Raw genomic sequence first — 24059 nt, forward strand, 5'->3', positions numbered from 1 at the left:
GGTGAGTACACACACCCTTTGGCAAAAACCTCTCCAAAAAAAAATTGTTTGAAATTGAAATTTAAATATATCATTGAGGGATTTTAGATATTACCAAGGAGTTTTTTTTTTGTATTGGAGAGAATAAATTTGTTCATAAGTTGTGATTAGTTTCTTTTAAAATAGTTTTCTACATCTGCACTGTATAACAGAGTTTTCTGTTCTGATGGAAGTGTTGTGTAAACCCCATTGCCCAGTATTGTGGCTACTAACCATGTGTGTCTGCTGAGCACTTGAGATATGGCTAGTACCACTGAGGAACTGTACTTACTTGCCTGGGGTACCAGTGCTTCCCAGAGAGGAAGGGAGAGGGGAAACGTGCTCCCTGCTGGGACATGGCTGTGCCACAATTGCTTTTCATCCTTCTTTCTACCCTGTTGGGATTTTGGGCTTGCACACATACATGCTATGTGTGTGTATGCGGGTTAATTTGCTATGAAGTGTGTTCATATGAGAGAGAGAGAGAGAGAGAAAAGGAAATTGAGAAAGCACTGCTCATCCATGGGGAGGATCACACCTAAGTCCCTTCTCCATTCTCCTCTGGGGATTTTGGATTTTTGGGCATTCATGCATATGCACCTGGGATGAGCTTCAAGCTGCTGGGTCCGAGACTCGAATCACAGTTGGCCACATGGTAGTCCAGTGCCTTAACCATTACAAAACCTGCTGGGCCCAACGGATTGTATTTTTTAAAGCTCCTTAAAGATGTTTGCAAGTTTAGTAATGAAGAGATCTAGTATTGTCCCTTGAGATGGGTCCAGAAGGATCAAGTGTTCTCTCTGATGATGGGAGAAGTTTGTTACCTTAAATTTAGTTTTTAGGTTTTTCTTGGAGAGGTTTTTTTGCTATAGGGTGTGTGTACTTGCCAGAGAGACAGAAAGTGAGAAATCACCCCCCAGGGAGGATGGCCACGCCACAATCCCTTCTTTTCCAGTTTCCTCTTGGGATCTTGGACACGCATGCACATGTGCTTGGTGTGAATTTAAGCCAGTGGGTCTAGAACTCGAACTGCGGTCAACTACATGGTAGTCCAGTGACATAGCCATTACGCCAACTATTGGTCTCTAAACTTAGTTATTAATCTGAGTTAATGTTGGATGTTGACATTCTGTGACATTTATGTTGACGTTGTAAAGGTATTTTAGATAGGTCAGGCACACACTTTTTGAGGTAATTAAAATATATTCTGTCATTAAGTAATTTAGGAATATTGTTATAAAGTATGAAAAATAGAGGGAAAAAATCATCTCAGGTGTACTAATACTTTTCCATACTGTGTTCTCTGTTTATTTTAGACACGTATGTAATTACACGCTTGCTTACAGTCATAACACCTGTGTTCTGTCGAGTGGATGTGTCACTTTGACAAGGCTGCTATCGGTCGCTTACCATTTAGATAAAGTGTATGTGATTCCCTTTCATGTTCGGATTTTTCCTTCTTATGTTTTCACTTAGCCTGTTTTCTGAAGTTTGAAAAAATGTATTTTGAGACCTATTATTTTAGCCTAGTGACTGAACCTTACTTCATTGGAAAGTCTGTAGACCTGTTAACACTCTTAAAGAGCTCACAAATATGTAGCTTATTTTATCAAGGTAATGGTATAAGTTTTCTTTTTTTATGGCAAAAATTTGAATAATGAATTCATTTAAAATGTTTTATCAGAAACTGGACTTAAAATAATTTTGCTTTATTCTCACTGATGTGTTTATTTTTAATTAAAATTTTTTGTTGTTGTTTTTTTGCTGTAGGGCAGATGTGCTTGCTGTAGAGACACAGAGAATGAGAGGGGGATGGTAGTCCAGTGACATAGCCATTACGCCAACTATTGGTCTCTAAACTTAGTTATTAATCTGAGTTAATGTTGGATGTTGACATTCTGTGACATTTATGTTGACGTTGTAAAGGTATTTTAGATAGGTCAGGCACACACTTTTTGAGGTAATTAAAATATATTCTGTCATTAAGTAATTTAGGAATATTGTTATAAAGTATGAAAAATAGAGGGAAAAAATCATCTCAGGTGTACTAATACTTTTCCATACTGTGTTCTCTGTTTATTTTAGACACGTATGTAATTACACGCTTGCTTACAGTCATAACACCTGTGTTCTGTCGAGTGGATGTGTCACTTTGACAAGGCTGCTATCGGTCGCTTACCATTTAGATAAAGTGTATGTGATTCCCTTTCATGTTCGGATTTTTCCTTCTTATGTTTTCACTTAGCCTGTTTTCTGAAGTTTGAAAAAATGTATTTTGAGACCTATTATTTTAGCCTAGTGACTGAACCTTACTTCATTGGAAAGTCTGTAGACCTGTTAACACTCTTAAAGAGCTCACAAATATGTAGCTTATTTTATCAAGGTAATGGTATAAGTTTTCTTTTTTTATGGCAAAAATTTGAATAATGAATTCATTTAAAATGTTTTATCAGAAACTGGACTTAAAATAATTTTGCTTTATTCTCACTGATGTGTTTATTTTTAATTAAAATTTTTTGTTGTTGTTTTTTTGCTGTAGGGCAGATGTGCTTGCTGTAGAGACACAGAGAATGAGAGGGGGAAGTGAAAATCACCCTTCTGGAGGGGGTTGGCCATGCCACAGTTCCTTTTCCTTTATCTTCTCCTGGGATTTTGGGCATAGAAGCATGTTTACCAGTGAGTTTCAAGCTGCTGGATCTGGGACTTGAACTGTAGTTGGGAGTCCAGTGCTTTAACCACACTTTGCCACCTGGTGACCCCATCACTGACAATTTTTAATTATACTCTTTTAATTTTATTTGTTATTATTTAATTTAATTTTTTGGGAGAGGTTTATACTATAGGGCGCATGTGCTCACCAGAAAGAGAGAGAGACAGAAAGACAGTGAGAAATCACCGCCCCAGGGGGATGCCCACGCCACAGTCCCTTCTTCATTTTCTTCTTGGAATCCTGGGTACACACGCATATGTGCCTGGCGTGAGTTTAAGCCTCTGGGTCTGGGACTCGAACTGCGGTCGACTACATGGGAGTCTAGCGGCATAGCCATTATGCCGACTGCTGGTCTCGAGTTTTTAAAAATTTGCTATAGGGCACATGCTCTCACCACAGAGAGACAGAGATAGAGAGACAGAGAGAGGGAGGGAGGGATGGAGAGGGAGAAAGTGAGAAAGCAGGATGCTAGGTCCTGGACTCGAACTGTGGTTGGTAATGTGGTAGTCAGTGCCTCAGCCACCACACTACCTACTGGCCCTGGCCCTATACCAGTTTTTCTAGTTCAGCTCTTTGTAGATAATCTTTTTTAAAAATAACTTAGGTGTAAAGTATAAAAATCTGTTTATAAATCTGAAGTGTAAACTTCAGATTTCAAAAGAAAGAGCAAAAAACAGTGAATCACCCTCAGTGGAGTCTTCACATCATGATGCACCCCAGTCCGAACTAGCCAGGATCACAGGCGTGTATGCCTGGCATGAAATGGAGACCTTGGGACACAGACCTGGACCTTCCCATGTGGCGTCAGTGTCATGGAGTGTTGTATTACCGCTAAGCCACCATGGCTGGATTTGATAAGTTTGTTTGTTTATTTATTTTGAGAAAGTCAGAGATGCCAGAGACTCTTCCCCCACTGTGACCCTTCTGCCTCAGCCCACAGCCACTCAGGATCATAGGTGTGCCATCACACAGTTTCTATGTTTCTGGGATTTTGGGCATGAAAGCACATGTACCCAGTGTGTATTTGGCTCGGTCTGAGAGTTGAGGTGTCCCCGTGTGGCTCCAGCGTTGTGTAGGAGTGCCCAACACTTGCTCTACTGTGATTGGGACTCAGTAGGTAGATATATGAGAAGACTTAAAATATTTGTGAAAATAGGGAACTAAAGTATGAGTTTATTGGGTCAGCAAGTGGTGCGGAGGTTAAGGCAGCTGGATCCTACATGACTAACTGAGTGGGTTGAGTCCCAGACCCAGTGACTTGAGAAGCAGGCCAGATGCCCCGAATCCTGAGATGAAAATGGAGGACAAGGGATTGCAGCCTGGCCATGCTTCTTTGTATGTGCATGGGGGATGATTTCTCACTTTCTCTGTATTTCTCTCTCTCTCTCTAATGAACATATATGCCTTTTAGCAAACTACAAAAAAAAAAAAAATCTCTAAAAAGTGTATGACTTCATTTTGGTGCATTGAATTTTGAAGTCTGTGCTTTTTTTTTTTTTTTGTAATAGACATTTCTTTTTTGGGGGGGGAGGAGAGGCTTTTGCTATAGTGCGCGTGCACTCGCCAGAAAGACAGAGAGAGACAGAGAGACAGAAAGCGAGAAATCACTCCCCGGGGTGGGGGATGGCCACGCCGCAGTCCCTTCTTCTCCATTCTCCTCTCGGGATCTTGGGCATGCATGCACTTGTGCCCAGCGTGAGTTTTAAGCCACCGTGTCCGGGACTTGAACCACGGTCGACTACATGGGAGTTCAGTGACACAGCCATTACGCTAACTGCTGGTCCCTTTAATAGATATTTCTCATGACCTTTTTGAAGACCACTGTACTTCTTAAATTTTTTCAATAGAGGTTTTGTTTTTGGAGAGGTTTTTGCTTATAGGGCATGTGCGCGCGCCAGAAAGAAAGACAGAAAGCGAGAAATCACTCCCCGGGGGGGGGGATGGCCACGCCGCAGTCCCTTCTTCTCCATTCTCCTCTCGGGATCTTGGGCATGCATGCACTTGTGCCCAGCGTGAGTTTTAAGCCAACGGGTCCGGGACTTGAACCACGGTCGACTACATGGGAGTTCAGTGACACAGCCATTACGCTAACTGCTGTTCCCTGCAGTAGAGGTTTTTGCCTTAGTGTGTGTGTACTTACCAGAAAGAGACAGACAGAGATAGTCAGAAGGAAAGTGAGAAATCACTTCCCCAGGGGATGACCATGCCGCATTCCCTTTTCTTTCCAGGATCGTGGATTTGCACACACACGCACACCCGGCTTGATTTTCCAGCTACTGGGTTCAGTACTCAAACTGCTGTCAGCCATGTTGGAGTCCAGCGATGTAACCACTGTGCCATCTGCCACTTCTTTAATCACCACTTAGATCAAGATAGTAAACATTTGGGAACCAGCAGTTAGCGTAATGGCTGTGTCGCTGGACTCCCACGTAGTCGACTGCGGTTCATGTCCCGGACCTGGTAGCATAGAACTCACGCCGGGCACATGTGCGTGTGTGCCCAAGATCCCGAGAGGAGAATGGAGGAGAAGGGATTGCGGCGTGACCATACCCTCTGGGGGGTGATTTCTCGCTTTCTGTATCTATGTCTCTGTCTTGTCTGTCTGGCGAGCGCACGTGCCCTATAACAACAACAAAAAAAAAACCTCTCCAAAAAAAAAAAAGATAGTGAACATTTCATTTCCAGCACCCCAAAAGGTTCTCTCTTCGTCCTATTCAGCCGTCCCCACTTAACCGTGGTGAGCACTTTTCCTGACATCTGTTGCTGTTGTTTATTTTACCTGTCATCGAACATTTAAGAGGAAGCATACATGATGTATTCTTGTTTTTAAAGGATTATTCATTTACTTTTCTTTATTATTATTTTTTTTTCATTTTGCTACAGGGCACCTACTCTCACCAGAGACAGACACAAAGAGAGAGAGAGAGAGAGAGAGAGAGAGAGCGCGAGCGAGCGAGCTAGCTGACAGGTCTAGGACTCAAACTGTGGTCACCTAAGTGGGAGTCCAGTGCCTTAGCTACCTCGCCATCTGCTGGCCCACATTATATATTCTTTTGTGACCAGTTGTTTTTGTTGAACATGTCTGGGAGAGACATGCAATATTGTTCCAAGTATCAATAAATGCTTCTTTCTCTTTTTCTCTCTCTCAGTTGCTGAGTAGTAGTTTATTAAATGAATATACCATAGTTTAATCATTCACCTATTGAAATTTGCATTGTTGGACATAATAGCCAAATGTCAATTTTTGGCAGTTATAAATAAAGCTACTCTTAGTCCCTTGTCTTTTGGCAGAAATAATGTCTTTCCTTTAGGTAAATTTTTTTTTTTTTAATTATTTTATTTAACTTTATTTATTTACTCATTTACTTTATTTCATTTTGACCAGAGAGGGACAGAGCAGGTGAGAGAGAAAGTGAGAAAGCAAGCCACCAGGTCTGGGACTTGAACCGTGGTCGACCATGTGGGAGTCCAGTGCCCCTAACCACCACGCCACCTGCTGACCCCATCCTTTAGGTAAATGTTTAGCAGTGGATTATAGGACCTGGGGTAGGCATATATTTATCCATTTATTTATTTGAGTTTTTTTTTTTTTTTTTTTTTTTTTTTGTATGGTGCATGTGCACTTGCCAGAAAGCAAGATATCACCCCTCTTGGAGGATGGCCATGCCACAATCCCTTCTCCTCCATTCTCCTCTCGGGATCTTGGGCACACACGCACACGCGCCCGGTGTGAGTTTTAAGCCACTGGGTCCAGGACTTGAACTGTGGTTGACTACATGGGAGTCCAGCGACGTAGCCATTATGCCATCTGCTGGTCCCGGCATATATTTATATTCAATAGATATTGCCAAATTTTTTTTGAAGTGGTTGAACTAATTTGCACTAATGAAGTTATTAATCTGTGTTATCCTTTTTATCTCTTAAAAAATATTTTTTAGTATAGTGCACATGTATTCCCTGGCAATAGAGAGAGAGAAGGCAAGTGAGAAGGTACCCTGTGGGTGTGGCCATGCTACAGTTCCTTCTCCTTTATTCTCCTCTGTATGCACACATACATGTTTGGCGTGCTTTTCAAGCTGCTGGGTACGGGATTTGAACCACACAGCCAGCCATGTGGGATCCAGCTGCCTTTACCTCCACACCATCTCTTGGCCCAATCTGTGTTATCTTAATCCAGATCTGACTAAAGTAAAGATTGCTGACTGCTGGCGTGGGGACAACTGTTCATTTATTTAGTATATGTGAAGAGTGCTAGGGAATTAGGTATTCTTTTTGCTTTTTGGAAATTGGAGGTTGGGAATGGAGACAGATTAAGGTATCTTACCATTCATTCTGTGTTCATCTTGTTGGCAGACTGTGCATAGTACTAGCTGGACTCCACCCCACATTTTACCTTAGCTTTTTCTAGGTGAGTTTTGCACACCCCAGGAAATACAGGTTTGCAGTAGCAGATGATTTTTTTTTTAAATTATTTTATTTACTTTTGTTTATTCATTCATTTATTTAAATTTGACCAGAGAGAGACACAGAGAAAAAGAGAGGGAAAGTGAGAAAGCAAGCCACCATTTCCGGGACTTGAACTGTGGTTGGCCACGTGGGAATGTCCAGCACCTTAACCACCATGCCTCCTGCTGGTCCCAGCAGATGATTTTTATAAGAAAGATTCAGAGATTTCAAAGGAATATATATGTTTTGAATTGTTAGTTGCAGCTAATCAGTTTATTAAGATGTCTTGTGGGCAGGGACCAGCAGTTGGCGTAATAGTTATGTTGCTGGACTCCCATGTAGTTGACTACAGTTCAGGTCCGAGACTTGGTGGCTTAAACTCACGCCGGGCGCGTGTGAGTGCGTGCCCAAGATCCCAAGAGGAGAATGGAGGAGAAGGGATTGCGGCGTGGCCATCCCTCCTGGGTGGTGATTTCTCACTTTCTGGCAAGCACATGCACCCTATAGCAAAATACCTCTCCAAAAAAAAGATGTCTTGTGGGGGAGGACAGCAGCAGCAGGTGGCACAGTAGTTTAGGTGCTAGACTCCCACATGGCCGACAGTGGTTTAAGTCCTGAACCTGGCGGCTTGAAACTCAGGCTGGGCATGTGTGCATGCATTCCCAAAATCCCCGGAGGAAAATGAAGAGTGGTGTGGCCATCTCCCTGGGGCATGATTCTCATTGTCTCTCTGGCAAGTACATATACACTATAGCAAAAATCTGTCTTTTTTTAAAAAAAAAAAAAAAAAAAGGTGTCTCCTGGGAAGCAGTATTGAGGAACACTTTTAGAGCTGAACTGCCATATGCTATGCTCAATTTTTGTTTTGTTCTGTTTTGTTTTAAATCCTTTTATAGGGTGTGTGCACTCACCAGGGAGAGATGGGGAGAGAGAGAGAAAGGGAAAGTAAGAAATAACCCCCCAGGGGGGATGGCCTCACTTCAGTCCCTTCTGTTCCATTCTCCCCTTGGGATTTTTGGCATGCCCAGAGTGATTTTCAAGCCACTGGAACCATGGAGTAGCCCCCATGCTATCCAGCACCCTAATCTGCACACCACCTGCTGGCCCACTGGGCTGAATTCTTCCTCTGCATCTGCTGTGGTGTCTCCATGCTGTGTTCACATCTGCCTGTTCTGCAGTTCCCTCATGCGGTAGCGATGACCTGAACCCAGAAGTCAGGTGGCTTCTCTAGGCAGAAGTAGGTTGTAAACATTTGGTAGACTGTGAGCGAGAGGCCAGAGTCTGCCTTTTCTTCATTGCAAACCCAGCAGTAAAAAAGTACTAGATTGGTTTCTTTTTGTCTTCTTTGACAGTGCACTCACATACAGATAGAAGCATAGATGAGATCCTAAAGAGGAGCTGAATAGTTAAAACAAAGGAATAGGGCTTGCTAGGTGGCATAGTGCCTAAGGCAGCTTGGCCCACTTGAGTGAATGTGCTGTTCATGTCCCAGACCCTGTAGCTTGAAAAACATGCTGTGTGTATGCCCAAAATTTCTAGAGGAGAATGGAGGAGAGCGGATTCAAGCCTGGCTATCTCCTTGGGGATGATTTTTCATTCTCTGTCTCTCTCTCCATCTGTATCTCTCTGGTGAGTACATGTGCCCTACAGCAAATTATAAAAAAAAAAAACAAAAAACAACAACAACAAAAAAACGGAATAAAAGAAGGTATGAGGAAGCCAGAGAAACTATAGAAAAAAATGTATATAAAAAGAAATGAGTATGCTAATCATCACAGGTAAAATAATTAGTAGTAAGGGCCAAATTTATTAGAAGTTGAAAAGCCAGATTATAAAACATTTATCGTCAAGTACAGGGATGTAGTTTGTTGAACAAGATAGACTTCCTAGTATTAATTGCATGAGGAATGTATTACTTAAATTCACTTATAAGGAATTTTGAGGTAATGAGAATTTTGAGCTCTGTAATGCTAGTTACGTAGAAATATGCTTTCAGCTTTTTAAAATTTCAACTCTCTTTAAAACTTGTGGGTATACCTTTGTTTTGAGTCCTTAGGAACTGAAATTGCCAAAGAAGAGAGTGAGCAGGAGAGAGAGAGAACCCATCATGGCTCTGTCACCGTTCCTTTCAGCTGATACGAGGGGTCTGACTTGACAGCATTTTGCTCGCATTCCCTTAGAAGCAGTTTAGGTCCTTATCTAACTCCTTTCTCAGAGTTTTGTGTGCCTGTCTTTCAGAGATGCAAGCACCAGTTCTCTAAGAATTGTTTCTAAGTGGAGAATTTGTTTTCATTCATTCATTCATCTATCCGTCCATCCATCCATCCATCCATCCATCCATCCATCCATCGACCTGCGAGCTTTCCAGAGGGGGGCAGAGGGTGAAAGGTCTCTCCACTGGGGCATGGTTGATGGCAATGCCTTCTTTGCATTTTCTACCCTGTCGGGATGGGGAGGGCACACATCCCCATGCACTTGGCATGTGCCTGAACTGAGTGGTGAGACACTCCCTTAACCACCACCCCATGGGCTGGTTTAGTAACTTGTATTTTTTTTTTTTTTTTTTTTTAAATATCCTATTTTTTTTGGAGAAGTTTTTCCTATAGGGCGCATGCACTCACCAGAAAGACAGAGACACAAACCGAGAAATCCCTCCCACCCCCTCCGGGAGATGGCCACGCTGCAATCCCTTCTCCTCCATTCTCCTCTTGGGATCTCGGGCATGCATGCACATGTGCCCAGTGTGAGTTTGGTCTGGGACTCGAACTGCAGTCAACTACATGGGAGTCCGGCGATGTAGTCATTATGCTAACTGCTGGTCCCCCAATTTATTTTCCTTAATTGCCAGAGGATGCATATGCTTGCTAGTGGGAGCTGGTCATGACACAAGTCTCTTAACTCCATTTTTCCATCCTTAGAGGATTTTGGGGCATGCAAACATACATTCCTGGTATTTTTTTCAAGACTCCAAGCCCAGGATTCTAACTAGGGCCAGCTACATGGGGACTGGTTTAATATGCACTGCATTTACCCCTGTGCTACAGGGCTGGCTTCCCTCTAAGAATTCTCTTCCTTTTTTTTAAAGAATTATTTTAAATTTTATTAATCATTATTATTACCTTTAAAGAATTATTTAATTTAATTTATTATTATTATTATTATTAAAATTTGACCAGAGATAGACAGAGAGAGAAAGGCAAAGTGAGAAAGCAAACCGCCAGTTCTGGAACTTGAACCATGGTTGGCCTTGTGGGAGCCCAGTGCCTTAACCATCAGGCTACATGCTGGTCCCTGGCCCATATTATTATTATAATTTGCTATATGGCACATGTACTCACAGGGGGAGTGGAGGGTGGAGTGAGAAGAGAAGCCATCAGATCTGGGACTGGAACTGTGGTTGGCCATGTTGGAGTCCAGCACCTTAACTACCACGCCACCTGCTGGCCCCCCTCTAAGAATTCTTGAGGCCTGTTAAGGACAGTATGTCATGTGTTTCTGTCATTATCTGTCATTGCCCAGAGTGAAAGTCTTTCTGGCTATTTGTCCTTTTTTTGTAATCTCATCTTTATACTTGAGGTCTTCTTCCCTTGCCCCAATCTCATGGTTTCATTCCTTTCTGAGACTTTTCTACTGAAATCTCTGAAGTGTTCTTTTTGTGTTAAACCTCTTCATTATGTCAGACTTCGTAAGATTTCTGACCATCTTAGAAACTGAAGTGCAAGTCCTTTTTGCCTGGTAGTCTTACGTCTCTTTAGCTTGTCGATGCTACCTACACATTTTCCTGAACGGTGACAGATCTGTCAGGAGGCAGAGTCAGGATTTTCCTCCGATGCCATTTACGCGCCTCTGTTACTCTCTGGGGTGGCCATTCGGTCAGGTTTGCTCCTATTGTCTTTCTGTAGTTATTAATACTTTTTCATACTAACATTTTGTGGGTTAGATGGTAGCTTATATATAGTCATCCTAGCTATTATTCTTTCATCTTTGTGCAAAGCCCCTTTTCTTGTGAAGTTTATGCTGATACTGCTGCTGTTCCCCTCATTACCAGCTGTAGACCTTGCGGTCTTGCCTTGTGATTCAATTTCTTCTCTCCTTTCTACCATTGTCCCGAGATGACTGTGGAGTCCATGTAGACGACCCATCCAGGCTTCCCAAACTCTTGGTAGTAGATACATAATTCTTTTTTTAAAATAGAAAAGAAGCTTATTTGGAAAATACCCTTAATTCTACCATTCAGAAATGAATACTGGGACCCCGTATGACCTGGTGGTTAAGGAAGCTGAATCCAGTGTGACCAACCATATGTTTCGAATCCTGACCCTGGCAGCTTGAAAAACATGCCAGACATGTGTATGCATACTGGCCCAAAATCCCAAAAGGAAGGAGAAATGGAGTGTTTGTGGCATGACCACACCCCAGGGGGCAAGGATGCTTTCTCCCTCTCCCTTCCTCCCTCTCTGTCTGGCAAGTGCATATGCCCTCTGGAAAATTACAAAGAAAAATAAGTAAACACCAATATTTCATATACATTGAGGTATATCTGTATATACACCCAGTGTATTTTAAAATGTATTGAATATAGGCTCGGCAGGTGACGTGATGGTTGGGCGCTGGACTCCCATATGGCAGACTGCTCTTTGAGTCCTGGACTTGGCAGCTTGCTTTCTCACTTTGCCTTTTTTTCCGTCTCTCTCTGATTAAATTAATAATAATAAATAAAATTAAATAAATATTTTCTTAAAGAATCATTTATTTACTTAACTTTATTATCACTTTGTTACCATCACTTTTTAATTTGACCAGAGAGAGAGAGAAAGCAAGCTGCTGTGTCCAGAACTCGAACCGTGGTCGGCCATGTGGGAGTCCAGCATCCCAACCACCCCAAATCTTTAAAAATATATAAGTTTGAAAAGAATGTGTTCAATGTAATCATGTTTTCTGTATTCTGTAACTTGCTTTGAACAATGAACATATTGATCTCTTTCCTTGTCAGGAAGTTTAGTTACACCAACACATTCTCTTCCTACTGGTTTGGATTTCTGTAAGCAATACTTCCTTCCCTTTGGCTCTTCTTGCTAATTCATTCTCCAGGCATCCTCAGTGATCTTTCTCAAGTACAGATTTTATCGTGAATACTTTCCTACCAAATCTTTTCATAACCTTTCATTGCCTTTGGGATATGAAACACAAAGACTTCTGTGATGCAGTCACTGCTTTACCTTTTCTTAACTTTAGTTTTTAGCCTTATTGGACAAATTGGCAATCTCCCCAAAGAACCTTGCTCTGGGGAACCAGCAGTTAGCGTAATGGCTATGTCGCTGGACTCCCACGTAGTTGACCGCGGTTCGCCTCCCAGACCCGGTGGCTTAAAACTCAAGCCGGGCACGTGTGCGTGCGTGCCCAAGATCCCGAGAGGAGAATGGAGGAGAAGGGATTGCGGCATGACCATCCCCCCTGGGGGGTGATTTCTCGCTTTCTGTCTCTATGTCTCTCTGTCTGTCTGGCGAGCACACGCACCCTATAGCGAAAATCTCTCCAAAAATAAAAAACAAACCTCGCTCTGCATTAGTGTGCCCTTGGCCTCCCTCGCTCCTCTCTCACTCTTATTGACTTTGCCTCATTCTTCGTAGCTTCAGTTTTTGGAATCCTCAGGTGTGGGTCTGGGCTTAGGTAAGCTGCTTAACTTCTCTTTGCCCCATTTTCTCCTCTACCAAATAAGGACTCAAGGATCTGTCTCAAATTAAGAGAATACATGTAAAGCACTGGGAACTCTGCACCCAGATGGCTCTCAATAAATGCCAGCAGCTGTTAGAATCTCACAGCTCTTTACTGATATTCCCTTCCATTTAGGACCACTTCCCAGTGTTCCCAGAGCTCACTTTGCATGCTTCAGGATAGTCCTTATCACAGTGTAATTGTCAGTGCCTTTTTTACTCAATTGTGTTTTTATTAGACTGGTGCCTTGAGGCTGGGGTACTCAGTCTGGTTACGATTTACCGGCCGATATCAGAATCCTGGACAGTTTTATATTTGATTAAAGAAAATACTCCATAGAATTTTCTTTAGAAAACCTAATTTTTTGTATTTATGTACATAAGCTGTGTTCTGTAGACAAAGTTGGGCATAGTAAATGTTTGGGGACTAGGAGTGCTCAGGACAGGAATCCTGTCCCTTCAGGTGACCAATAGTATTAATGGCTTTCAGCTGCTTTCAGTTCGGAGTTTAAAAAATAATTCAGATGAGGGAACCAGCAGTTAGCATAATGGCTATGTTGCTGGACTCCCACGTAGTTGACCAAGGTTTGCGTCCCGGACCCGGTGGCTTAAAACTCATGCCGGGCGCGTGTGCGTGTGTGCCCAAGATTCCAAGAGGAGAATGGAGGAGAAGGGATTGCGGCGTGACCATCCCCCCTGGGGGGTGATTTCTCGCTTTCTGTCTCTCTGTCTCTGTCTGTCTGGCAAGCGCACGTGCCCTATAGCGAAAATCTCTTCCAAAAAAAAAAAAATTCAGATGAGACAATATTTCTTTTCCTCTCAGATGCCCTTCGTTGAAAATTAGAAAAAGAGGGGAACCAGCAGTTAGCATAATGGCTATGTCGCTGGACTCCCACATAGTCGACTGCGGTTCGCGTCCCGGACCCGGTGGCTTAAAACTCACACCGGGCGCGTGTGCGTGCGTGCCCAAGATCCCGAGAGGAGAATGGAGGAGAAGGGATTGTGGTGTGGCCATCCCCCCTGGGGGGTGATTTCTCGCTTTCTGTCTCTCTGTCTGGCGAGCACACGCGCCCTATAGCAAAAACCTCTCCAAAAAAAAAAAAAAAGAAAATTGGAAAAAGGATAAAGAAAATAAAGAGGTTTCATAATCCTTCAAGATTTAGGGTCTTAACAAAATAGTTTTATTTATTTATTTATGTTTTCTTTTTTACTAGTGGACATGTGTGCTTGCCAGAGACAGAGAGAGGGAGAGTGAAAGTGAAAAAGCACTCCCAGGGGGAATGGCCATGCAGCAATCCTTTCTCCTCCTTTCTCCTGGGCCGCTTTGTCTGCTTGTCAGTCTGCACGGTCAGCCTTGTGGGATCCAGCTGCTGTAAGCACTGACTGGGCTGCAAATTGTCTGATCTTTAATAACATTTAAACTTGGTAAGATTTCTCTACAACAAATCAGTTGGGCTGCTTGTATTTCTTTAAAAATTAGTAGTATCAATGGAATTTTACTAATTTAAAATTCAATCGAAAATACATGTGACACAGCGCTCTAAGTTACAAGAAGATAAGTAATGGAAAATAGATCTTGTCTACTCCGTCCCCAGTTCCTTTTCCTGGAGGACTACCATTTATGTTTCTTGTGTACTCTTCCATAAAATTTTTGGGCATTTTAGAACATGAGCGTATGTGCTTTTAAGAAAAATTCTCTGTATTTAATGTTTTCAAGGTAAAATGTTGTTAGGTTGGTCTTCTATTTAGAAAGTTCCTAGATGTAAAATAGATGCATTAGCTCTTATTTAACTATCTTACAATGTCCTGCATATTAGTGAGGATTAAACCTGTTAATGTTGATGATACATATGAGGGAATCTTTAAAAAGTTTATGGAAAAACTAGCATGGGGGCCAGCCCGGTGGCATGGTGGTTAAGCTGGATGGATCCCACATGGCTGACCATTTTTAGTCCCAGACCTGCAGCTTGAAAAAAACACATGGTGTGACGTGCCGGAGAGTGAAAGTGAAAAAGCACTCCCAGGGGGAATGGCCATGCAGCAATCCTTTCTCCTCCTTTCTCCTGGGCCGCTTTGTCTGCTTGTCAGTCTGCACGGTCAGCCTTGTGGGATCCAGCTGCTGTAAGCACTGACTGGGCTGCAAATTGTCTGATCTTTAATAACATTTAAACTTGGTAAGATTTCTCTACAACAAATCAGTTGGGCTGCTTGTATTTCTTTAAAAATTAGTAGTATCAATGGAATTTTACTAATTTAAAATTCAATCGAAAATACATGTGACACAGCGCTCTAAGTTACAAGAAGATAAGTAATGGAAAATAGATCTTGTCTACTCCGTCCCCAGTTCCTTTTCCTGGAGGACTACCATTTATGTTTCTTGTGTACTCTTCCATAAAATTTTTGGGCATTTTAGAACATGAGCGTATGTGCTTTTAAGAAAAATTCTCTGTATTTAATGTTTTCAAGGTAAAATGTTGTTAGGTTGGTCTTCTATTTAGAAAGTTCCTAGATGTAAAATAGATGCATTAGCTCTTATTTAACTATCTTACAATGTCCTGCATATTAGTGAGGATTAAACCTGTTAATGTTGATGATACATATGAGGGAATCTTTAAAAAGTTTATGGAAAAACTAGCATGGGGGCCAGCCCGGTGGCATGGTGGTTAAGCTGGATGGATCCCACATGGCTGACCATTTTTAGTCCCAGACCTGCAGCTTGAAAAAAACACATGGTGTGACGTGCCCCAAATCTGAGAGGAGAATGGAGGAAAAGGGATTGTGGTGTGGTCATCCTCCAATGGGTTCTGTGTTTGTACTTGCTCTCTTTCTCTTTGTCTGTCTGTCTCTGGCAGGAGCTTCTGCCCTTAATAAAACATACAAAACAACAACAACAAAAAATATGCATGGCTTTCAGAGTTTTTTTGGTACCAAAATAAAGTCATACTTTAATTTCATTTTTCCACAGACTTTTTGAAGCGCCCTCAGAGCAAAACAATACCTATAGTTGCGTGAACCTTCTCCATGTAGATTGTGGGTGTAGATAAACCAAAGGGAAATCTGAAGCCTGGGTCCCCTACCACAGACCTCTGCGATCCCTGGAGCTTGTTCTTTCAGGCAGCAGCAGGAGTGAGGTGTGTGCACTCCTCGACCCCAGCCAGTAGGCTCCCTGTGTCCTAGGCAGCAGCAGGAGTGAGTGTGTGCACTCCTCGACCCAGCCAGTAGGCTCCCTGTGTCCTAGGCAGCAGCAGGAGTGAGGTGTGTGCACTCCTCGACCCCAGCCAGTAGGCTGCCTGCGTCCCAGACTTGCTCTCATGCTCTCCACCAGCTTCCTTTCCTGGCCCTCGTGCCCAGCTGCTCGCTCTGCTGTTACGGATTTCGTTTCTTCCTGTGAATTCTCGAGTTTCTTGAATGCAGTGGCCCTGTATCCCCAGAGCTTAGCAGAAATTGGCACTTTGTAGTCATTCGATAAATGTTTTATTTTTGTTTGCATACTGAAGCAATTTTGCAGTATACATGTCTTTCTTGTTTTAGTTTCTATGCAGTATTCTTCATTAAGCTATTGGACATTCTTTCAGACTCTAGACAAATGAATAGCACCAAACCACGTACTGCTGGGAACTGATTTGTTCACGTGTGGTTTAGAACTTTGGTTGCATCAGCAAACTTTGGAACACCAAATTGGTTTTGATCAATAGTTATTCCCCTCCTTTTTAAACTTTCCGTGTATTCTCATAGTCCAGGTCAAAACTTCATCTACTGTGTATTTTAGGGATTGCTGTATATAGCCAATCTTATGCTATAGGTTAAAAAAAAGGTAGTATGGCACCCCTGTCTTTTTTGTTTTCAGGTTTTGCCATAGGGTGCTTGCGCTCCCTGGAGAGAGACAGAGAGACAGGGAGAGAGAAAGTGAGAAATCACCTCCAGAGGAGATGGCCATGCCACATTCCCTTTTCCATTCTCTTGGAATTTTAGGTACACACACACACACACACACACACACACACACATGTGCTTGGAGTGATTTTTAAGCTGCTGAGTCTGGGACTTGAACCATGGTTAGCCATGTTAACTAGCACCTTAACCACTATTCTACCTGCTGACCCCTGGATGCTCTGTCTTTTAAAAAACTTAAAATATAGCTGGTTGTCAAATTATCAATATATTTAAGTGAAAAGGTAATAAATATATATAAAACATAATTAGGTTTTATGTTAAAAATGAAGTGTGACACTGATCGCACTGTAGTGGACTGGAAATAACTTTCTCTTTATCATAATTTACTTTAAGTAAACAGCTGTGATTTTGGAAATCTGTCCAAGAGGCAGAAGTATAGCGGATTTGTTTTTTGCAGCATTATTCATGGTGGCAAAAAATGGAAAATTCTGGGGCCAGCAGGCAGTGTGGTGGTTAAGGAGATGGACTCCCACCTGCTTGACCACAGTTTTGGTCCTGGACCCTGGTGGCTTGAAAATCACGCTGTGTGCATGCGTGTCCAAAATCCCAGGAGGAGAGTGGAGGAGAAGGGATTACAGTGTGGCTATCTCCCTGGTGCAGGGTGCGGGGATTTCTCGTTTTCACTCTCTGGTGAGTGCATGTACCCTATGGCAAAAAACCTTAAAAAAAAAAACCCCAAAAATAAAAAACTGGAAGTTTCATTTCCGTGGAACATTATGCAGCATTAAGAATTGTGACCTGTGGGGCCAGCAGGTTGTATACTGGTTGAGGTGCTGGACTCCCACATGGCCAATCGTGAGTCCTGGGCCTGGTTGCTTGAAACTCAAGCCGGTCACGTATACATTCATGCCCCAAATCCCAAGAGAATGATGGAGAAGGAATTGCAGTGTGGCCCTCCCCTGGGGCGCGATTTCTCACTTTCCCTCTCTCTGTCTCTTTGGCGAGCATACACGCCTTAAACAAAAACCTCTCTTAAAAACAAACAAAAAACACAACTTCTGTTTTTGTTTACCAGTGGTTCGTCCATGTACATATATTGGGAGAAATGCATATTTCAGAGCAAACTGTGTGTGTGTATAGTACGACGTAGTTTCGTAACCCTGTCCTTCCACATGTGTCACGAGATGTTTGTCCGCATGTGAAGAGAGGTATGCAGAGTACACGCCGGCTGGCTGTCACATGTTACCTCAGGAAGTGGGAATGGAGGGCACGTGGGAGCGATTGGTAATTTTTTGGAGTTGATGTGAGTTCTGTTTGAGATATTGAATGTGGTGACACTTGTACCTCCAGGGGATAAAGGCAGAGTGAGGGAGTTGGAGTTGGTGACAGGCTTGGGCTCGAGACAGCTTCCTGTGCCCTGCTCCTCTTTCCCAGTACCCTCGTACAGCGCCGGCCGAAGCTTCCTTCCTGTCCCCTCCTGATGTGTGCGTTGTGGTGACCTTACTCAGTTTTTGGCTGTAGCTATGGTGTCACTTCCAAATCTGTGTCTGCCTATCCCGAATCTTGCTCCGGAGTTAACAGGTTTTTGGATAGCTCCTCAGGCACCCCACATTATGTCCAAAACCATAATCAGTGTCCTTTCCCAAAAGTCCTTTCTTTTTTATTTTATTTTTTGCTTCCTTTTAAGCTTTATAATACAGATTGGGAGAGTACGCCACTCCTAGTATTGAATCGTATAGATTCCATTCTCTTTCCGGATCCTCTGTATTAAATTTTTCTTTCTAGGGGAAATAATGCTTTGGGAAAAGTTTTATGGAGGCATTTGGAATATTTGAAATACTAGGAGCTTTGCTCCTACATGATAAATTTGATTGTTTTTATTTTAAGTGTATTATTTTAAAAAAAAATTTGCTAGACGGTATATGTGATTGACAGAGGGAAACACAGAGAGAGAGGGGGAATGTGAGAAAGGACTTCTCCCTGCCCCAAGTGGAGGATGGTCATGGCTTAATCTTTTCTTCATTTTCCTCTCTGGATTTTCAGCATTTACGCACACTCTCTTGGCATGTTTTCCAAGCCTCTGGGTCTGATCTAGAACTGCACAGTTGACCATATGGGTTCCAGTCATCTTAACCACCAGGCCACCAGCCAGTCCTGTTTGTTTTTAAAGAGGGTGTAGGCCATGACCAGAATGGTGCTTTAGGAAAATTGATCTTGAGACTAAGTCAGGGAAGCAAGTTATTACGATAATCTGGATGTGACTTTGTAAGAATTCAGACTATAATGAAAAAAAATCTCAGGGGACTCCTGGAGGAAGAGTTGACAAAGTTTGAGACCGAATGACTAGAGATGAGAGGAAGAGGGGGAAGGAGTTTGACTTTGAGTTTCTAAGCTGGCTGGCCAGTGAACTGTGGGCCATGGCACCCTGAGCAGTAGTGACGAGGTAGATGCCCAGCAGGAGCGGGAGCAGGAGCAGGCAGTGAGAGGTGCCACACTGTCCAGGAGGAAAAGAATCAGTTCGTGGCAGGAGTGGGATTCTCCTTTGCTTCCAAGGGATCATTTGGAAATTTGTGGCAGAATTCTATATTGCTGTTATTATAATGACATCTCCACTCCCTGCATGCCTTCTTCGCCACTGTTTAGTAGGTAGAGTTCTATCCACAAGGTTTATAGAGAATGTATTATATTAGGTCATCAGGAAAGCCAGGACGGAATTTTCTATGCAAAAAAATGTCCTGACTTTTCCAACAGCCCAGTAGATAAAAAGTTCAAGGGCCAGCCTGTGGCTCCGTGGCTAAGGTGGCTGTGTCCCACATGGCTGATTGTGAAGTTTTAGTCCCAGACCCAGTGGCCTGAAAAATGTGCCAGGCGTGTGTGTGCACGTGCCTAAAATCTTGAAAGGAGGGTGAGCCAGAGGACAAAGATTGTGGCCTGACCATTCCCCATGGGGTGCTTTCTCACTTTCTTTTTCTTTCTATGGTAAGTGCATGCACCATCTGGCAAAAAAAAAAAAAAAAAAAAAAAGTAATAAAAAGCCCAGAAATGATAAAAAAGTTTAAGGCAGTATCTGAGCAGAATTTGTAGTTAAATAAACTGTGGGTACTCTGAGGAAAGATAGAAAAGAAGAAAAATTTGGACAGTGCTGACTTAATAGGACATAAAGGTAGAAAAAAAATACCATGAAGGGAAAAGGAGGAAATAGCTATAGTTTGAAGAACAGGCAATCTAGGGCTGGCCCTATGGCCTGTTGGTTAAGGGAGAAATATCTTGCATGGCCATTTGTGCAGTTTGAATTCCAGTCCTGGCAGGTGTGTGTGTGTGTGTGTGTGTGTGTGTGTGTGTGTGTGTGCGCGTGTGCATCCTAGATCTCAAAAGAATGGAGAAATGGAGAAGCGATTGCAGCATGACTATACCACACTGGAGGATGCTTTCTCCCCCTCTCGCTCCTTCTCTGTCTCTCTTTGGCTAGTGTATGTGCCTTGTGGCAAATTTTAAAAAAAGGAAAAAGAAAAAGGAAAAAGGCAGAGTAGAATGGTGGAGCGTAACATCCATATGTCTGTTCCAGTTCTAGTTCAATTCCTGAATTGCTTTAAAAATTTTTTTAAAGAATTATTTTATCTAACTTTATTATTATTATTTTCCAGTTCAATAAGAGAGGGAAAGCAAGAAAGCAAACCACCAGGTCCAGGACTTAAACCACGGTCGGCCATGTGGGAGTCTAGCGCCTTTAACCACCATGCCACTTGCTGGCCCCTTGCTTTATAAATTTAAGCTGTTTTCTAGAGGTCACAATTCTTTTAGGATCTTGAGTTGAAAACATTTGGCCATGTGGGGATTAAGATGGTGATGAAATGTGTACTCATTTTAGTATCTCACTGCATTCTTACAAAAGACTATTCAGAAATAAGGCCCACTTTTCCTTCCAGGTAATTTATAATTTAGAAGTGCAGTGTAAGACCATCCCTCCAGTACATATAAATAAATGTACCTAACCCTGGTTCATTTAAGTTGATTTGGAAGGAGCATTCTGGGGTGGGGGAACTCAGAATTAAGAGAGTACGGTATTTAAAGTACTTTGAGTTAGAATTCTTTTTAAAATATTTATTTCATTTTATTTATCATTATTGTTACTTTAAAATTTGCTATAGGACACATGTACTCACTACAGAGAGAGAGAGTAAATGAAAGAGAGAGGAAAAGTGAGAAGGCAAGCCTCCAGGTCCAGGACTTGAACTCTAGTCAACCATGTGGGAATCCAGTGCCTTAACCACCATGCCACCTTCTAGCTCTGCATTAGATTTCTTTAGTAGGCATACCGCTTGGATTTCTGGTTTTAATTCAAAGTGGAGAATGAGCAGAACACCATTCTAAGTAATGTAGGTCTCCGTCCTTGATAATTAAATTCCTTGGATTGTTATTTTTAGATTCTTAAGAGTTCTTCAGAAATCTTTACAGTAGAAATTAGTTTTCTTGGGGCCAGCAGGTGGAGTGATTAAGATGCTGGACTTCCACATGGCCAGTCATGGTTTGAATCCTGGACCTGGAGGCTTAAACATCACGATGCTGGGCATGCCCCAAATCAGTGAGAGAGTAGGGATTCAGTGTAGCTGTTCTCCTTGGTGTGCGCTTTCTCACTTGAGCTGTCTCTGAGCACATGCTCCTCATATTAAAAAACAAAACAAAAACTCAGTCTGGTATAAATCCTGACTTGCTTTATAAAGTCAGAACCATTTCCCAATCATCAGCAGTCCCCTTGGGGCTTGAGTTTCAAACATTTATCTGTGTGGGGTTTTAAATAATAATAACAACGATTAAATGTAAGTAAGTTATTAAAAATGAAAAATAAATAGTGGCAAAAACACTTCCTTAAGATGTTTTGTATTGTGGAAAATTTTACAGTTGGTTGTGTAGACTCCATAGCTCTGATGACTAAGTTATAGGTCTGTACCTTTGAAAAGCACGCTGAGTTGATTTATGCTAAATAAGGTCTCATGGCTGACTTACAAGCAGGATACCTGTCCTAATTTAACAGGGGGCACCTTACCTGAGATCTGATCATCACTACTGTGACAAGTAATTTCATTTGGGATAAACCATAATTTTTAAATCATGTATAAATGTGTAGCTTGTGCGAGTCTTCCTTTTATACGTTACTAAAAAATCTATTGCCAAGTTAAGTCCAGATATACTTTTCTATTACTTAAAATTTTTATTGTACATTTAAGAAAAGAGTTCGTTTAAACTTAGTAAATGAGTCTGATAGATTTTTATTATATAGTGCATAATTTCTGTGCATATATTTAAAGGAAAATGGCAGGCTAGCCCTGAGGCCTGATTGAGGGAGTCAGATCCCTCATGGCTGACTGCATGGTTCAAATACCAGCCCATTGGCTTGAGGGACACATGTGGTATGTGTGCATATGTGCCAAGGTACCGAGAGGGTGGAGAGGTGAAAGAAGGGGAATTGTGCTGTGACCTCATCCCATTGGGGGGGGGGTGCTTTCTCCCTGTCCTGTTTTCTCTGTTACATGTCCTTATAATCCTAGGAGTTCTAGGTATTCAGAGTCAAGACTCTTCTAACTCACTTATTAGTAACTCTTTAAATCACACTTCAACTTGGCATTGTAGAAATTTTCTTCCTCATTCTTCCTACCAGTGTAGGGTCATGTCATTCAGGTTGAAAGAGAAAGTAAGAAAGCACTTCCTCGGGGGAAGATAACATTGCAGTCCAATCTCTTGGGATAATGGGCACAAACAAACAGGTGCTCGATGTTTTTCAAGCTGCTGGATCCAGGACTCAAATTGCTTGGATGACCATGTGGAATCCATCTGCCTCAACCACTAACTGGCCCTCTTTTTTTTTTTTTTTTAATCAATTTAAAATTCAGTGATTGAGTGAGTCTTAAATTTTCTTTGAATCACCAGTTGCTTAAGAGGTGAGGAGGGGGAGGCCACCAGGTAGGGTAGAGGTTGAGGTGACTGGGTCCCACATGGCCAACTGCATGGTTTGAGTCCCAGACCCAGTTGTTTCTCTGATGAGAGACAGAGACAGACCACCCTTACCTGGGTCTCTCATGCCACAATCTTGCCTTTCAGCCACTCAGGATTATAGGTGCTTGTGGGCATGCCCTCTGTGAATAGGTTGACCCCAGATTGGAACTTGAGCTTCCTATGTGCTCCGGTATTGCACAGTGGTGCTCTATCATAAGAGCCATAGTGGCTGGACCTAGTTTATTACTTTTTATTTATTATTTCTAATATCTGAATAAGATTGCTTTTGAGATGTCACCCGTGAAATTCATTAGCTTATTTTAAACTTGATTGATCCAAGGTGATTTTTATTTATTTATTTATAGGACATGTGCACTCACCAGAGAGACAGAAAGTGAGAAATCACCCCCCAGGGTATATGGCCACGCCACAATCCCTTCTCCTCCATTCTCCTCTTGGGATTTTGGTCATGCACGCACACATGCCCGAGGTGATTTTCAAGCCACCAGGTCCAGGACTCGACCCGTGGTCAACTACACAGGAGTCCGGTGATGTAACCATTATACCATCTGCTAGTCCCCCAATGTGATTTTTAAAAGGGTGTAAAGTGCGAAGGAGAATGGGGAGACATTATTTTCAAGACTCTTTGATGCACTCTTCTGGTGATGGGGGAGCCACTGCAAGGGAGTAATAGAAACTATGATGTAGGTATTGCCCTTTGTTCCAACCCCATTGCACTAAGGCAGAAGGCCAGAGGCTTAATGGTCTGCTTCCCCTTCCCTAAGTGTCGTCTTAGACTATACCATGCCTCCTTTCCCCAGATAGATGAAAAAAGTGATGAGTTGGAGTGTAAGTGTGGGTTTATTCATTTTTACTTTACCTGTTACAAATAAGAATTCAAAATCCGATTATCATGACTCTAATTGAGAGGAATGTAAGCAAAACATGCTTTCTCAGCATATTTTCTGGCCTTGGAATTTGCATTTACTCTTGACTAATGAATGGAAATATTTCTCTCTCTCACAGATTTCTTCACGTGTAAAAATCCATTGTAAAAATACAGAAAAGAATGGCAGCGGAAACGCAGACCCTGAACTTTGGGCCTGAATGGTAAGTTGTGAAATCTCCTGTTCTACGGTATAGGAGGGTATTTGTGCAGGTGTTGGGTGGTGTATAGATGTGCATGTTTTTGAGATTTGGCTTTATGTGCCTAGTTGAAAACAATGTAGCTAGTTCAGGAATAAATTACATTTGATAAATTACTATCTTCTCTACTCTGTTTAAAA

At 42.3% G+C, this 24059-nt stretch overlaps 1 protein-coding gene across 1 annotated transcript in view; it reads left to right on the forward strand.

The window, feature by feature from the left end:
- The window catches only part of GIGYF2 (GRB10 interacting GYF protein 2), a gene marked incomplete at its 3' end in the record, with an annotated part of 181145 nt that overhangs the window by 18113 nt on the left and 138973 nt on the right, over positions 1 to 24059 (forward strand). Inside the window, 1 exon segment of the mRNA XM_027769362.1 lies at positions 23800 to 23883. Coding sequence (XP_027625163.1) covers positions 23843 to 23883 — 41 coding nt within the window.

This window comes from Tupaia chinensis, unplaced genomic scaffold, assembly GCF_000334495.1.
Source record: "Tupaia chinensis unplaced genomic scaffold, TupChi_1.0 Scaffold149383_1, whole genome shotgun sequence".
Lineage (NCBI taxonomy): Eukaryota > Metazoa > Chordata > Mammalia > Scandentia > Tupaiidae > Tupaia > Tupaia belangeri.